At 43.9% G+C, this 16950-nt stretch overlaps 1 protein-coding gene across 4 annotated transcripts in view; it reads right to left on the reverse strand.

The window, feature by feature from the left end:
• Ttc23l (tetratricopeptide repeat domain 23 like) overlaps positions 1-14054 on the reverse strand; it is a 59918-nt gene extending 45864 nt beyond the window's left edge. For 2 of the 4 annotated variants that reach the window (XM_021183482.1, XM_021183483.1), the window contains exons 1-3: positions 13987-14054; positions 6466-6649; positions 2241-2364 (exon numbers count right to left, since the gene is read on the reverse strand). In XM_021183482.1, the coding sequence (XP_021039141.1) occupies positions 2241-2364; positions 6466-6649; positions 13987-14042 (364 nt within the window). In that variant the 5' untranslated portion in view covers positions 14043-14054. Of the gene's footprint in view, positions 1-2240; positions 2365-6465; positions 6650-12974; positions 13047-13563; positions 13607-13986 lie in introns of those variants that run through there. The other 2 variants (XM_021183481.2, XM_021183484.1) reach the window with 2 other exon arrangements.
• Between the last annotated feature and the right edge of the window lie 2896 nt (positions 14055-16950).

A 16950-nucleotide genomic window follows, 5' to 3' on the forward strand; every position in this document is an offset into this window, starting at 1 on the left:
CACACACACACACACACACACACACACACACACACATACCATCTACTACTTTCTGCCTCAGCCAAGAATGACTTTGCTCAACCTTTCCAAGGGCGTTTATTAGATTACACTGATCTTAAATGCCTGCTATCATAGGTCTCTGGGTAGCTCACTTCATCTAAGGGTGCCTACACATTATAGTCTCAGCGTGTCCCTCCTGATATTTCTTTTGTGTGTATACATTTCTCACAGACTGTTTAATAACGGGCTGTTTACTGAGAGATCTGCTCTTGGGCTTGACATCCCTATTCCAATGCAGGAACTACACAGAGTAAAATGAAGAGAACGGGTCTGATCTCTGTAAAACTTGCCCATGTGCAGCCAGGTCTGAGCACACTACATGGATGTTCCCTCCTTCCCCGCAGCAGGCAGATTCATATAGTCTGCCCATCTGTCCATTTTACAAGTTGTTATGGGATTAATAGCAACAAAAGTATCCCAGAAGGTCCTTTATGCTTCTCAATGGTCTATGATATTGACAGCCTTGTTTAGTCCACGGGCCAAACACTAGGAAAAGCTTAAGAGAGAGACTAGGTAAAGACTATGGCTGAAATCTGAGATATGGGCCCACTCCCAAAGAAAGGGCACAATCAGTGTATTCTAGAAAAACCCTTGTTTGGGTGCCAGGGACTCAGGTTTCAAGTCTAGGTACACCTTTGTAACTAGAAAATTCTCCTGTCTAGAGAAGCACAAACAAAACAAAACACTCCCCTTCACAGAATTTCTTTATTCTAACTTTTTATCCCAGATGTAGTTTTCTGCTCACGTAGCAGGAAGAACTGTGAATTTCAGAGAAAAGGCTGTCGACACCACGTTTTCTGAGTTCACGCCCTTCCTTATTTAGACTCAGCTCTGAGTTGAATTCAAAAGGTAAAACTCAGTCAGTTTTTATGGCTGACAATGCCAAGGGACATGGGACACGCTTAATGTATAGCCTGACCATGGTTGTCTTCCACCCGCACCATAAGAAACAGCCTCTGGCGTTATTGTAAGATCAGACAACTCGCCCTTTCTGGTTCATACTGTCTGTCTCCTCAAGTCTGAATTCTAGTCAGATAGTCTCTTGGGTAGTGACTGTGAATCTAGAGACAGAGCTTTTATCCATAACCCTGACCCAACTTCCAATTTCATTGGTTTTCCAGCCCGGACTACCCAACTGCCAGTGCGGAGACAGACCTCACTTCCTGGGTCCTCCCTGCACTTCCAGGACACAGCCCTTCCATTTTGTTTGCTGCCTCTTCTGCAGCCCATTCCTCACACTTGCTTCCTGCTCTCATACCATCTGCCCTCTTCCATCCTCTTTTCATATACTTTCTCTGACCAAGCTTGTCCAAGCCGATGGCTTCCACTGCTACTCTGGACTGCTCGTCCCCGACTCACATTCTCCTAGCTGCTGATCTACCTTTCAGTGTCCAACTGTCCTAGTTTGCTTTCCATCGTTGGCTAAACATCCTAACCAGAGGCACCATGGGGAGAAAGTTTTATTTGACTTTCAGGAAGCGCTCTCACCCTCTGGGTCTGAAGAGAGCGCACAATGTTCTGAATAAGGAGTTTCATAGAGAATGTCCACTTCCCAGCCCCACTCACCCTTGTTCCAGAAGTGCCTCAATCTGTTAAGACTGAGCTCTTACTAAAGAGTTCTGAACTTAGAACATTCACTCAGGTTCCAGTTTCAGCAACCGGACCCCAGCTGGTAACCTGTGCCAGAACAGGGTAACTGTAAAGGGTTTCTCTGTGTAGTCATGGCTGTCCTGGAACTCTCTGTGAACAACAAGGAGTAGGCCAGGCAGCCTCAGAGATCTGTTGGCCTCTGCCTCATAGGTGTTGGGATTAAAGACATACACCATCATCACCACCTAGCGGCCTTCAAGGTGATGATGACTAAAAAAACTTCCTTGGCACATAGTGAATATTCAGTAACTATTGTCATCATCATCTTCTTCCCCCCTCCTTCCCTTTCTCCCTCTTGCTCCAACCCCCTTCACTCCTGGCCCCTGCTCACTCCGGGTCATCATCATCTTCTTTATTACTAAAGTACACTGTCTCCTTTGTCCGTGGAGTCCCCACATTCTCTTTATGCAGTGTGGTGTGGAGTTAAGTGGGGGGTCCTCCGAGTCATCCTAGCCTCCCTCCCCCCAGGGGAAGTCTAGGTTTGGCCTCACAGGCCGGCATGTCAAAATCTGGCTGGGGAAACCAAGTACCTCTCAGTGTCAGGTAACCATAAGCCAGGTTGGCTAAAGCCTGTGCACATTTCCAATGTTCTTTCCCAAAAACAATCTGAGAGAGGATGAAACACCGAATCAGCTCCTTGTTTGCTTTGGCGCTCTGCAAAGAGGGGAAAGGCATTTTAGGGACGGGAGACAAGCTGGGTCTTGTCTAGAGGGTATCATGGCATTGGCATGGCATTCTTGCCCCTCTCATCACACTGAGTCTGCTTGGCTCCACCTCCTACGTGTACCCTGAAACCAAGTTCTTCTTTCCACTTTGAGACCCACTCCCATCTTTTATGTGACTCAACAGTACACTCTCCTAACTGCTGCCACCCTGGTCCTCCATGCTCTTCCAATAGCCAGAGAGCTTCCTTTAGCACTTCATCATGGAAGACTTTCATTATGGCTAGAGAGTGAGGTGCATGGCTTCATCAGTTTCCTGAGTGTTGTACTGTCAGTCCTATGAAAGTCTATACTCCTTCCTCTCTACTCTCACCTTCCATTACATTGAAGAAAGACTATATTATTTCATCTATTAATATGTCAAAAAGATGTGGGATTAGAAAGAACCATAAAATCATTGTCACCAAATGTTAGCAGTGATTTCTTAATATCAAATAGTGTCATAAACCTAATTATTTTGAAGTTTTTGAGGATTTCTATTGTTGTTTGTTATTTCAGACAGTTTTGCTATGTAGCTCAGGCTGGCCTTAAAGTTATGATTCTCCTGCTTCTGCTTCCTGAGTGGTGAGTGCTACCATGCCTTTATCTTTAAAAAACATTAAGTACAATTATGTATGCCATGGTCATCTATCAGACGATAATATTTGTCTATCTTGTTTCCTGATGCTAGCACACCTACATAGTTCCATTCATAAAAGAGTATAAATAATAATTTCCTCATCCTCCATCTTTGCTTCTCATATGTTAGCTGGAATACTTCTCTGCAATGCAATTCCTCAGGACTGGTGAGATGGCTGAGTAGTGAAGGCACTGGCTGCCTAAGACTGCAAGCCTAGTGATCTAAGGTTGATCTGCAGGTCCCATGTAAGAGTGGAAAGAGGACTGAGTCTACAACGTTGTCCTCTGCTCTCTAGACATGCACCATGATGCATGCACATGTGTGTGCGTGCCCGCATGTCCGCACACATACCCCATAGTGCAGTTTGTAATGGAAAGGCAGGGTGCGTGATCATTCCTTCTCTTTGCCTACCAACTTTCAGAATAAGTTCACTTGTTAGCATCCTCCAAATGATCAACTACTGTATTATAATTATTATAAGCTTAAGTGCTTTTGAACATTTTATGTGGCAACATAATCTTTTCAAAGTACATTTAGCTTATGTGGCTTTCCTGTATAAATTATCATTTGTATTGTTAAATTAAATCCAACCTGTTTACCTTGGCCTGCACAGCTCTGCTCGGATGCCCTACACTAATCTTGTGACCATACACTAACTTGCTAATTTCTCTACCCATCTCCTTTCTCACCTTTCTCCTGCTGTTACACACATACTGTCCAGTTGACCCTGAATGGGGCAGAATAGCTTTCATTGTGGGGCCTCTACTAGCTAGTGATGCCCTTTTGAGTATTTTGGCTTCTCCACTTTCACTTTGTTCTCCTCATGGGCTATCCTTGGCTACCATTCTAAAAGTTACTCACCAATCCTTACCCATCTTATTTTTAATCCAAAGTACCCCTGTCTGATAGTGCTGCTGTTTTTTTTTTTTTAACTGTCTCCCCAAATGACTGTAACTTCCACAAGAAGTTTATTCCTGTTGGGTATAATGACTCATACCTTCAATCTCAGCCTTTAGGAGGCAGAGGCAGAGGCAGATTAGTTAAGGGTCAGCGTGGTCTACATAGTGAGTTCCAGGGCAGCTAGAGCTATACAGTGAGACCCTGACAGAGAGAGAGAGAGAGAGAGAGAGAGAGAGAGAGAGAGAGAGAGAGAGAGAGAGAAAGTTTATCCTTCACATTCACTGTTTCAAGTCTGTGCACTGAAGATGTCAATGTTCAGCATCCAATGAGTAGATCGTCTTTTGTGATAAAGATGGAGTAAGGCAAAGAGCTCAGCAGAAAGCTCTAGAAATGATGAAATGCATGTGTCGCCATGCATGCATGTGTGGCCATGCATTCCAGTGACGTTACATAGTCACCCACGGGCTACTGTGGTCAACAAACCCAGACATCAGTTTTCAGATGAAAGAGAGTACCACTGTAAAGGATCAAGAGCTAGAGTTCCAGCACTATGGTGATGTCCGCTGGCTGTATGGTGCTGTGGTGAAGCTCTTCCAGATCCCAGCTTCCTTTCCTGAAATTTGGGAGCCTATACAATCTGCCTAAAAGAGTTCTTGTAAGAAAATAATTAGGTCATGTTCACATGATCCAAGTTTGTTAAAAGTTATCAAATTATATTCCACTTAAAATACAGTAACACTTCATATGGGTCCACAGACTGGCTCCCCCTGGCTCCCACATTTTCTTCCTTACCCAGGTACTTCATGTGAATCTAATGATGCAAGCCACAGGCAGGGGGCATTTCCCAATACTTCAGAAATATCCAGTCAGCATTTTGAAGAGTTCATTATGTGCTAACCACAGCAAACATTAAGTTCTATTTGGAGTATAAAAGAAAATACCGGAACCCCAGAAGCTCTGAATTAGACTGGCTGGTCACTCACAGTATGCATCACCCCATACAATCCTTGTCCTAGGGAAGAAGACACAACTAGTGAATGCTTTAAAGGCCACCCCTCCACTGTGGCTTATGGCAGTAGCTTGCCCTTCAGTGCTGTGACTGTTGCATTGAGTGACATATAAGTCCTACAATATAAATATTTCCATTACCTAACCTGGCTAAGTAAGGCGTTTCAAACCTTCAAAACCTTTTGCTATGCTGGTTAATCCTTTTTGCTGACTTGATACAAATCTAGAGTTACCTGGGAAGAGTGGCTCTCAACTGGGGACTGCTTAGATCAGAATGACCTCTTGTGCATGTCTATGGAGAACTGTCTTGATTGCTAGTCAATGCAGGAGGGTCCAGCCCACTGTGGGCAGAAAAGGCCTAGGCAGGTGAGTCTGGAGTCTATAAGAAAGCTAGCTGGGCATGAAAGAGAGCCAAACTAGAAAGCATGTTTTCTCCATGGTTGCTGCCTGTGCCCCTGCTTGAGTTCCTGTTTCACCTTTCCCCAGTGATGGGCTGGTACTTACAAGTGTAAGACAAAGAAACCTTTTCCTCTGAGTTGCTTTGGGTCATGGTGCTTATTACAGCAACAGAAAGCAAAGCCGTACACTTGCACGGTGTTGAAGGTGGTACCGTTCTGCATGCAGAACTGATATTTCCAGAACTCGTGTGCGAACTGAGGAAGATCTAAGCTGTGGTGCTTGTCTACTCAACGTTCTCTGGACAGTTTTCAGAGGCAGGCTTACAGATATCCACTAGTGGCATCAACATCACTTGCCTCTTCTCAGCCTTCTCTGAGCCCTCTCCCTGTTTTCCTCACACAAGCTTTAGAATCACTTTACTGTGATCATGAATGGCTGGAAGTCAGTGTATGAACGTCTCAGTTGATAAATTACAGTCTGTAGCAGGCTAGTGGCTATGTCTTAATGAGGAAAGCCAATGTGTTGCTATCTCAAGATTCTAGATTTTGGACACATTGTTTATATGTTTATTCAGAGATCTGGATTCCCGAGTCCTTGACTTGGCTTTAGAAATGCTTGGGACCTTGATCTGGATGCTCACCTGTGCTACTTTTCTGCTTCTCATCCTTTGATTTATGGTTCATTCTATTGTGGCCATAGCATCCTACCTATAACAAGTGTCTTCTTGACCACCACCATTCTTGGCTTCCTGCTTCATTATCCCGACTCTCTTCTTACCCAAGGATCATCTTGCAACCTTGATATAGGATTAAAAGACTTTCCAAGTAACATTAATCCAGTGGCAACTATATATGGCAAACACTGAATTTTTAGTCAAATGCTTGGTTAAAAGTTTAAAAGCATAAGCCCTCTTGTGAGGAGCAGACAGTGAAGAGGAGAACTGGAGGGTAGACTGGCTTCCAGACTATCCTTCTCTATGTTCCCTCCTGGTTACAACACATAATATTCTCCTCACATGCTTCATCCTACAGTAAAGACGGGCTATCTGATATCCTGTGCACGCTTTCAAATGGCAACCTAAACCTAGGAAAGGTTTTGTTTACTCACCATTTTGCTGTTAATGAATTGATTAATTTTCTTCTGGGACTGAGCTAACTTTTGTTTGGGAATAGACAGACAGTCAACGGTCATCCCCGCTTCCTGATCTGCCGTGTATTCCTCAGTCTCCTCACAGTAACAAGTAGAGAACAAGTCATCTGTTTCTTGTGCTGGGATTCCAGTTTGCTGGGACCTGAAGGCAGCAGAGGGACATGGATCAGGACTCTCAGAAAGACAACACAGAGGCTCAAGTGTCCACCGCCGGGGACAGTAACTTGCTGTCTAAGTTCAGTTTTAAATAAGGATGTACAGTAAACACACACTACTCTCAAGACCTAGCATCTAAGCCAGCAGTGTGGGAGCTCAAAGTAAACATTTGGTAGACTTGTCATCTTACATTAGAGTCCCAGTCCCTCTGCTTGTAAAGCATAAGCCATTGTGTAAATGACTTCTCTACAAATGTGGGTTAAAGTGAACACCTGCTTACTGCAATTAGAAGGATCAACAGAGGTGATGCCCATAAATCACTGTTTCAGTGAACTATATTTTGCAAGTGTGGAAGCTATTATTTCTGCTATTGGCACTGTGATTTGGTTTTTTCATCTAAAACAATGAGTGTTGAGTCAGAAGATCTTGAAGGTCCTACAATTAAGATCCTGGCCATGCCAGACCCTCTCCCCCAGGAGCTCCCGTGGACTGGACCAACTAACAAAGAATACATATGGAGGGGCCCATGGCGCTGTCTGCATATGTGGCAGAGGATGGCCTTGTTGGACACCAGTGGGAGAAGAGGCCCTTGGGCCTGAGGGTGTTCGATGTCCCAATGTAGGGTAATGCCAGCGTGGGAAGATGGGAGTGGGTGGGTGGGGGAGCACCCTCATAGAGGCAGAGGGAGGAGGGAAGGGATAGGGAGTTTCCGAAGGGGAGACCTGGAAAGGAGAAAACATTTGAGATGTAAATAAAGAAAATTAAAAAAAAAAAAAGATGTGGGCTTCTTATGAAATCCATATTAAAAACAAAAAGATCCTGGCCATGAAAGGGATTGATACAGTAAGCTGGGGGATGGGGCCTAACATCTGCAGGCCAGCTGACTTCACAGCTCTTCTTCCATATACCTTAAAACCATCAACCTGGAATTTGTAATCAACCAGAGAGAGTGCAGCTTTTGGCAAGAGAGAACCACCTGCTAGGTCAAGTGCAGACTGAGACACAGGTGGCTCTTTTGCTGTGTTAGAAAAAGAAATCAATGTGGTAAGAAAGAACCAAGTTGCAAGTTCTTCGGGAACAACCATACACATATGCACAGACAATCTAGACAACCACCTCTGACAGCAATGCTGATAGCAGTTATGACGTGGGTAACGAGAAGTGTACACAGAGACAAAAGCGAGGGTCCTAACGTCACCAGAAGAATGAGAGTGATCTGAAATAAACCGAATTCTGACATTATAAGAGGAATAATACTTAGAAATGCCCCCCCCCCCAGGAATCATTTTTGTATTCACAATGCTTTTAAGAGTCCTGACATGGGGCTGGAGAAATGGCTCACCAGTTAAGAGCACTGGCACTGACTGCTCTTCCAAAGGTCATGAGTTCAAATCCCAGCAACCACATGGTGGCTCCCAGCCATCTGTAGTGAGATCTGATGCTCTCTTCTGGAGTGTCTGAAGACAGCTACAGTGTACTCACATACAATAAATAAATAAATCTTAAAAAAATAAGAGTCCAGATACTGAAAACTTTTTAAACTAAAGAGCCCCTACAATTGCTGTTGCCTATAATGCCAGGAGGCCAAAGCAGAATTAGGAGTTCAAAACCAGTATGGGCTCCAAAATAAGATTGTCTCAAGAAAACAAAACAAAACAAAACAACAACAAGAACAACAGCAACAACAACAACAAAACGGTCCTTTTACACTGATTACTTGGGTGCTGTGTATTTCCTGTTCTCTTTAAAGGGGAGTTGAGGAAGGTATGACAGGAAAAGAAAGGTCAAGTGTTATCTTTTGCTCCAAGTTTGAAAGATTACATAGAATCCACGCAGAGTGTTCTTTCAAATGATGTCCCCAGAGACAAGCAGACGTGCAGGTCATGTGCACAGAGGAGCACTTTGCCAGGCCAGGGAGGACTGACCTTGCTCTAGATGAACATGCTTTCAGTAGACCATGAGAGAGGCTGCTGTTTGGAAGGCAAGTGATGAAGTGGGCTCTCATCTGTCTACTGAATGCTCTACCTGCCTTCTGGACACAGCCTGGGCATCTGCTAGGAAATGTCTCTCAGAAGCAGTGACCAAAACATTCCGCTTCAACTGTCTGTGTGTCTGTGTGGTACTTTAAGGGGGATTCTCCGGTGGTAGGTTTTTCTGTGCCGTTTTCCAAAGTTCTTTAATATTAGTTGTCCTTCTCCATATGTCCACCTCTACCTTCCCCTACCATTTCCCTCCCTGTGCTCCAATTAAACCTTCCTGTTCCGTTGCTTCCCTTACTACCCCTGGGTTCTCTCTCCCCTTCCTCAAAAGCTCTTCTCCATGGCCTCTTACTAATTTCCTGACATCTTTGGGTATTACAAAGGAAACATACATCATTGAAGATCCAAAGGTAATATCCACAAGTGAGAGGAAAACATATGACATTTGTACTTTCTGGGTCTTGTTTCCCTCACTCAGAGTGACTGTTTACAATTCCACCCATTCACCTGTGCATTTCATAATACTATTTTCTGAACAACTGAATAACATTCCATGTGTAAATGGACCACATTTTCACTATCAATTCGTTAGCCAATGGACATCAAAGCTGTGTCCACTCCCTGACTAATCTGAATAGAGCAGCAATGAACATCAATGAGCAGCTATCTCTGAAGTAAGATTATCTCTGAAGTCCTATAGGTTATATGCTCAAAAGAAGTATGGCTGGATCATGTGGTAAGGGAAATGTAAATGGGGTTGCCCTATAATAGGGTGACAAGGCTTTTACTAGACACAGCAGGCTAACAAAAATCCCAGGGTCATGAATGGGCTACTTCTTCTGGAGCTGTTGGTCAGTGAAGTCCTGCAAACAGTATGGGCTATTGAGAATGGTCCCCATAGGCTCATATATTTGACGGTTAGTCCTTAGTTGATGAACTGTTTGCCAAGGATTAGGAGGGGTGGCCTTGGAAAAGTTGTGTCACTGGGGTTAGGGGTAGGCTTTGAGGTTTCAAAACTCTATGTCATTGCCAGTTAGCTTTCTCTGCCTCATGGTGGTGGTCAAGATGCATACTCTTGGTTGCTGCCCCAGCACCATGCATGCCTGCTTACAGCCATGCTCCCTGCCATGATAGTCATGGACTCATCCTCTGAACCTGAAAGGCTTCCCAATAAACTCTTTCTTTTTAAGGTGCCTTAGTCATTGAGTCTTATCACAGAAATAGAAAAGTGACTAATGTATTTTACACCCCTCCTCCCAAGATCTCAGAGATCACTTCAGAAGTGAGAGTGGGAAGACTTTAAGAGCCAGAGGCAGTAGATGACTACAACGAAAGCATTTGCTGGGCACGACAGGGTGGCTGCATTTATGAACTCACAGCCATTGCAATAGCACATACAAGACCTGCACAAGCTCAACCCAGGCAAAAATCCCAGCATAGGATTTTTAGAGAGGATGTGGGCATGAAGTCTCAACCCTAGCTGAACTGCTATTCGCACCTGGGAGAGGAAGTCCATTCTCTCTAAGGATGCCACTTCAGGGAAAGGCTACACACCCAAGCACAACTTGGACTTGATATTATTTTGTTGTTTGTTTATAGAAGACAAAGTTGGATGGGTAGGAAAGGGGGTTGAATATACATTGTAAGAATTCTCTAGGCACTAAAAAGATACTCCAAGGGGGTTGCAAAATTTCTCCAAATTTCTATTAAAATTCAATTCACATTAGAGTCTGACTTATTCCTCCCTCACCAAACAACACCCCCCCACACACACACACCCGCTTTTTTTTCCCCTCTGAGAGTCTTCTTGGCCTTCTAACAGTCAATGCCTCTGAGGCTGAGGCTGAATCGCACTTATTTCTCAAATCCTAATGCCTATCTAGCTCACAGTAAATCAAACAAATCGCTACACTGTGCACAAGAATGGTATGAAAAACAACACGAGTCTTTGGAGTGTCCAAATACCAAGGAGCACTTGGGAAACCTGTGACAAGAGATTATAAACTCAGAACAGCTCATGGAAAGAATAGTTTCCACTCACTAGGAAATGTTCCTTGAGCTGCTTATTCCACAGATGTGGTACAGAAGTTAAATCCATTAATTCACGAAAGAGGTTACTAAGTATGGTTGTTAAAAATTGTAAGCTCTAATATTTTTAATTAAGTCTTGAATGAGATTGTGCTGAGATCAAGGCAGCTGCCTTCAACAATAATCTCAAAAAAAAAAAATGTCAATCAATGAGGTCTTTGAAGGCGATTTGAGAGTAACCCTGAGCTAGCTTTGAACATTCAGCTAAATAAAATAAAATAAAATAAAATAAAATGAAATAGTTAGCAATTAAGATACTATGTTTAAGATATCTCACAACAATCATTCATGACAATTGAGGTATCTCACAGGAAAGTCAGAATAAAAGGAATGGCAAGTTGAATGAATCCTTCCTAGACTTGTGACACATTCTGTCTGTTGACATCATAAATATGAATCCTGGTTGGTAATATATAGTTAGGTTATCCCTATGATGCTAAATTGCAAACCCTATATTTTAGAAAGGTTTATTTGTCTTTATTTTATGAGTGTTTTGCTTGTATGTATGTCAGTGCACCTTGGGCATGCATGTGGAGGCCAGAAGAGGGTTTGGATCTCCTGGCTGAAGTTACAGACAACTATTAGCTGTCGCGTGGGAGCCACGAATTGAACTCTGGTCCTTTGCAAGCATAGAGTGTGCTCTTAACTGCTGAGAGAGCTCTTGAGCTTTGGAATGCTACATTTTTTTTCACTTTTCCGCATACTTTATTAGTTACAAACATACAATTTTTTAAATATAGACTGTAAAACTCCATTTGCAAAAGTCTGCTATTGGAAGGAGTGCACACCAGCAGGAAGGATTCTTAAACTTTTTATTTCTATGAGTTTTTCTGTCAGTTNTGCTAGTTAGTGGTAAATACGGGACCCGCCATTTTACAGACCTGTCTGAAGCTTCTGGCTGTATTCACACTGCTCTTTGAAGCAGCCCTGCTTGTCTCACAATTGATCAGAATCTGTGGAATGCTACATTTTTTTAAGCCCATTTTTTTACAGTTCTATAACATTTAACTTTAAGGTATTTTATGATGTATTATATAATCTCTCTCCAATGAGATAACCACTAGCCACAGGTGGCTATTATGAGTGGGAAATATGACTAGTGAATGTTAAGATCTTCTCAAAAATGGGAAAATAGGCTAAATCATTATGACTCACTATTATACAATTTTTTCAGCAGTTGTATATAGTATCTTAAATATACTGAAATAAGACAGCATTAAAGTTAAATAAACTTATTTATGTCCACATTTTATTATGTCTATCAGAAAAGTTTAAAGGATAGAAGCGGTTGATAGCCATTGTTCCTGCTATATGTCTACACGAGGGCCATTGTACAAAGCAGGGTTCTCATTTAAGGCTGATTCTGCCACCTGGGTGTATTTGACAGAATTTTTGTTACTAACCAGGCATTGCTACTGGCATTTAGTGAGTAAAGGCACAGTATGCTTTGAAACCTCCCAAACAAAGAGTTTTCTAACTCAAAATGTCAATAGTGCCAATAGTAAGAGATCTCCACATAGAGAAATGGATAATGGTTAAAAAATAGACTACCTGTATTAAATGCCACTAACTAGCTGCACAACTTCGGGCAAACTGCTTCCACTCCCTTTGATTTAAAATTAGCAGCTATCTAATGCGGCCCTGATGTTGTAGGGGAGAGGCACACAGTAAGGATTACTCAGCAGGACTTGTTAAAAGCACTCAGTGCTCTTCCAGAAGACACAAGCTCAGTTCCCAGAATTCATGTCAGGCCCTTTACAACTCTGTCACTACAGCACCAGTGTATCCAACATCCTCTTTTGGCATCCACAGGCATACATTCTTCTTTCACATCCCCACCCCTCCCTGCCTCCCCCCCCCAAGACATAATTTAAAATAGTAAAAATAAATCTAAAACTGCTTTTATTTGTCCATTGCCTCTTTATTTCATGAGATCTTACTCGTTGGGTTTGTTTTTGTTTTTGTTTTTTTCCTCACTGGTTTTACAAGAGTTGTAATAATGCTTTATTTTTGTAAAGCTGAACATCTTCATAAATTAGAAAAGAAATTTTTTCGTCCCTCTTTGAGAGTTTGTCAACCCGACTGGATGCTATTCCATAATATTAACATACAGTCCAGCTGTGGACCTTTCTCTTCTGTGGAAAGTTTCTCGCAGAGCTCTTGACTTGGGCTTTCCTTAAAATGGGAAGTCCTACCCTTTCTGGCGAGTGAGCTGCATCTTGTCAAGGCACTGTCAGTACTTACAGGTGGAAGCAGAAGTCCCAGTCGGTGTCATTGCTAACAGTTGGAATGCAGATGGGGTTGGCTTGCATCTTCCTACCAAGAGTCACGTGTGAGGTAAGCTTTGGGGGAAAGGGCTTAGACATCTGTTCTAATTGCCCTCCCGTGGATGCTACTGACTTTAAATTAAAACTGCTAAATATAAATCTACAAACGGACTATGCAGACCCATGTTTAGAGACTCCTAAGAAGAATTGAAGGTGCTTATCAGGGTTAGATTTAGTTTCCCTAACTTCTACTCTAGATTACATCTCCAAAGTTCTTTTAAAGGCATTTCTTAAACCACACGCCTTTTACCATTACTGGGTCATCCAAACTATGGCGACTTATTCAACCCAAATATTGTTTGGCTGCACTAAGGAAAAGCCGAATAAAAAATTTCTTTTCCAGGAGTCATGTCACTATTTAATCAGAAGTTCTAGTTAGGAGACTACAACTACTTAGGCTGCTACTGTCAGCTGTTGACAAAATGACCACGTGGGAGGATGCGGGATGTGGTTAATAATTTGTGAAATACATTTCACTATATTATCCCTAATCCTTAAATGCACACCTTACTCATTAATAACACCATCCAAGTCGTTCCCTGAAGAATACTGTGGTAGCTTTCCTTGATCCAGGCTCCAGAACACCCAACTTTGGGGGAAAAAAAAGGTGGGGTGGAGGTAGGGGGTGGGCAGAAGGGCTAACTTCCCTTTCTAAGTCCTACTTTTTTCACATTCTGAGCTCTCAAAGCCCCACACACAGTTCCCACGCAGTTGCACTGGATCCTGGATGGATTAGGACACCACACTTGGCCCCCCACTAGGACAAATCTCTCATGGCTCATCCCTGGCATTTCTATTGTTGCTTCCTAATGGTGGACGCCCCCGGAGCTCGGCTACCATCTTCCCTGCCTGCGTTCTGGGCCCCTGCTCCAGAAGCTGGTGAGCTCTTCTGGCTCGCTGACCCAGAAACACCTTCCCAGCCTGCTCACCGGGCCAGGCAGTTCAGACCTCTGCTACCTCGGGCCTGTGCGGGTGCCCGGGCCATGACGAGTCTCACCGAAGCTGGGTTTCTGGATCTGGAGACAATGCGTTGCCATGGGAATGGAACGCTGCCTTAAGGTTGATTCAGGGAGCACCAAAGCGAGGCACTTCAGGCCAGCCAAGGCAAACTCTGGCGTTCAGCCTTACCGCTGCTGAGTGGTCTTGCAGTGCCTTGTCGCACAAGGACATTGTTTCTTGAAGATGAAGGAAGATCCCGTGGAAGAAAGGAAGGAGCTGCAGGCCTCAGGGGCCTGATGTTTTTAAAACTGCCATGTCTATGCGTGTTTTCAGCGATGATTGGCTAGCCAGTCCTCCCCTTTCCTGAAGCAACGTGCATTCTCCAGGTGTTCTAGGGTCACGGTCAGTGTTACCTCCTTGGGTAAGGGTTAGAGTCACGCTTGTTGAAGAAAACAGTACAGGCAGATTCAGGAATGGGCCAATACATGTCCAATGGTTACGATTTCATAGAGAAAGGCACACGTGGCAAACACCACACGCAGGTTTGTACCACAAGGTCACAGAGCACACAAGAGCACACTCGCTGTGGCACACATTTGAAAGTGATATAATGAATCACACTATGCACTAGGCTCTTAACAACTGAGCAGGTAAGTCCCTCCTGTTAAGACCCTCTGAAAGAACCTAGTGGGGAAACCCCCACTCAACTCCCGATTCTGTGTGCACCCAAGAATCACAAACAGAACACAACACCTTGATGTAACAACACGAGGTATTTTAATGGCGGAGCTCCGGGTCGAAACGTATCTCACACAGGAGACAGTGGATTCGACCACGAGGCTTGGAAGCTAAGGGTTTTTATAGAAAAGGAGTGGGGCTGGGGGAGGAATTGGCGCGGTTTCACATGATTGGTCCATTTAAACATCAGCAGCCTGTTAACATTAAACTTAGGTCAGAGGAGTGGGAGATGTTCACAGCCCCAGGTTTCAAAGCTCACAAACAACTCTTTGGGCTATTTGACATAAATTACATGAATCACAGGTCTCAAGTTTTATTTCCTTTCATTCCCCTCTTCTTCTGTTTAGACTAATTCTAATCATAGAATTTTAGAGATTGGTGTCCCCTAACTCTTTATCTATCTGAACTATAGGTTGATAGTTCTTTGAAGAACCATGAGTTTTACTGTATCAATTTTACTCTGGATGAAAGCCATTCCTCTATTTATTATACANGGGCCGAAAACTAAAGCTAAGCATATCATAAGGATTGGTCCNGCTACAGCGGAAATCAAAGANGTTATCCAAGATGGTNGTGATTCAAACCACGACTCAAACCACCCCCGTTGAGCATCCCGTTCCCGTTTCCTTCGCTCTAATCTTTTTCTCAGTTTCTGCATAGAGTCTCTAACTACTCCTGTATGATCTACATAGAAGCAGCACTCTTTTTTAAGGGCAGCACACAGTCCTCTTAGGACTAGGGTAAACATCCTCTGTCTTGTTGAAGGAATTGCGGGGGTAATAGTTAGAGGTACCTGAGGAGTGGGAGGTTGGGTGATAGCGGCCATATTAAGGGGGTCCACAATCACTGGAGTAGGCTGAGTAATAGTATGGGTGAGGGGTGTGGACTTGGTTGGGGGGCCTAAAGGATTGTAGGGAGTCTCTATTTTTAATCTGATAGTGAACAATAATCTCTCATCATATCTTTCCTTGTAAATCTTAAGACCCCAGGTATACCCTTTTGTCCATCNCAGAGCTCTTTTCCCTGGTTCAGTGAAGGTGACATGGAGCGGATGGCACCAGTCAGTACACTCATCTAGGTCAAATCCTCCAGGTACATAAGATGCTAGGAAATAGTTGGCTATTACTCTAATATAGTCCCAGCTCGAGGAGGGCTTCCAGCGGGCCGTACCTGAAGTCTCTCAACCCCAGCTCTTGCAAAAGAAGTCAGCCTTACCTCCACATGTTGGATTAAGGGATTGACTTGGGTGGGGCCCGGGGCAGACATAGAAGGGATGGGTTCGAAGTATACTTCTATCCTTTTGGTTAGAGCAACCACCCCATGGGTCTCTCGAATGTTTTTCTACATACGGAGGGGGTGTTAAAGGTGCCCTTTGAATGTCAGAGTACCCCTCCAAGTCCCATCCAGGAGGGGCTCCTATAGCCAACTTACAGATGTCAGGGAAAAGATCAGGCCACCAAGTCCACAGAGGGTGTACTTCGGCGATTGTCCATACAGCCCTACCCACCTCATTGAGTAACTCCCACGTTTGTTGAACAGGACTGTGGGGGTTGAAGTCCTTTGGGATCGCTCTTACGAAGCAGGCGCAACTTAAAAGGGTTAGTAGTCTTCTCCAAAGTCTACTCATCATGGCTGACTTTAGGGGGTGCTCTCTTGACGTGGGATGCGTGGACCCAAGTGGGGATTCCTTCCACTTTGACCGCGGTGGGCGTTGTCAGTAGCACCAAGTAGGGTCCCTTTTACCTCGGTTCTAGGTTTCCCGCTCGGTGACTCCTCACCAGGACTGTGTCTCCTACTTCAAACTGGTGTGGCACCTATGTGTCACCAGCAACATAGGTTTCTTTTAGCTGTTCCCAGACCTCTTTTCTTACTATTTCGAGAGCTTTTAATCGAGCCAAAAGACTAGAAGAAGGAGAGAAAGANACATCCGGGCGATTCTTATCCCCTACGGTCATAAAAATGGGTGGGGGCGCCCCATACATTAATTCAAATGGAGTTAGGCCAAGGGGTCCAGGTGTATTCCGAACCCTGAACAAGGCATAAGGGAGAACGGTTGTCCAATCGCTTCCGTTGGATTCTAAGGCTGTTTTAGTCAGAGTCTCCTTTAGCGTTCTGTTCATCCTTTCTATCTGTTCTGAACTCTGGGGTCTGTATGCACAATGTAATTTCTAATTTGTCCCCAGTTGCCTGGCCAATCCCTGACTTACCTGGGAGAC

This window comes from Mus caroli, chromosome 15, assembly GCF_900094665.2.
Source record: "Mus caroli chromosome 15, CAROLI_EIJ_v1.1, whole genome shotgun sequence".
In the NCBI taxonomy this organism is placed as follows: Eukaryota; Metazoa; Chordata; class Mammalia; order Rodentia; family Muridae; genus Mus; species Mus caroli.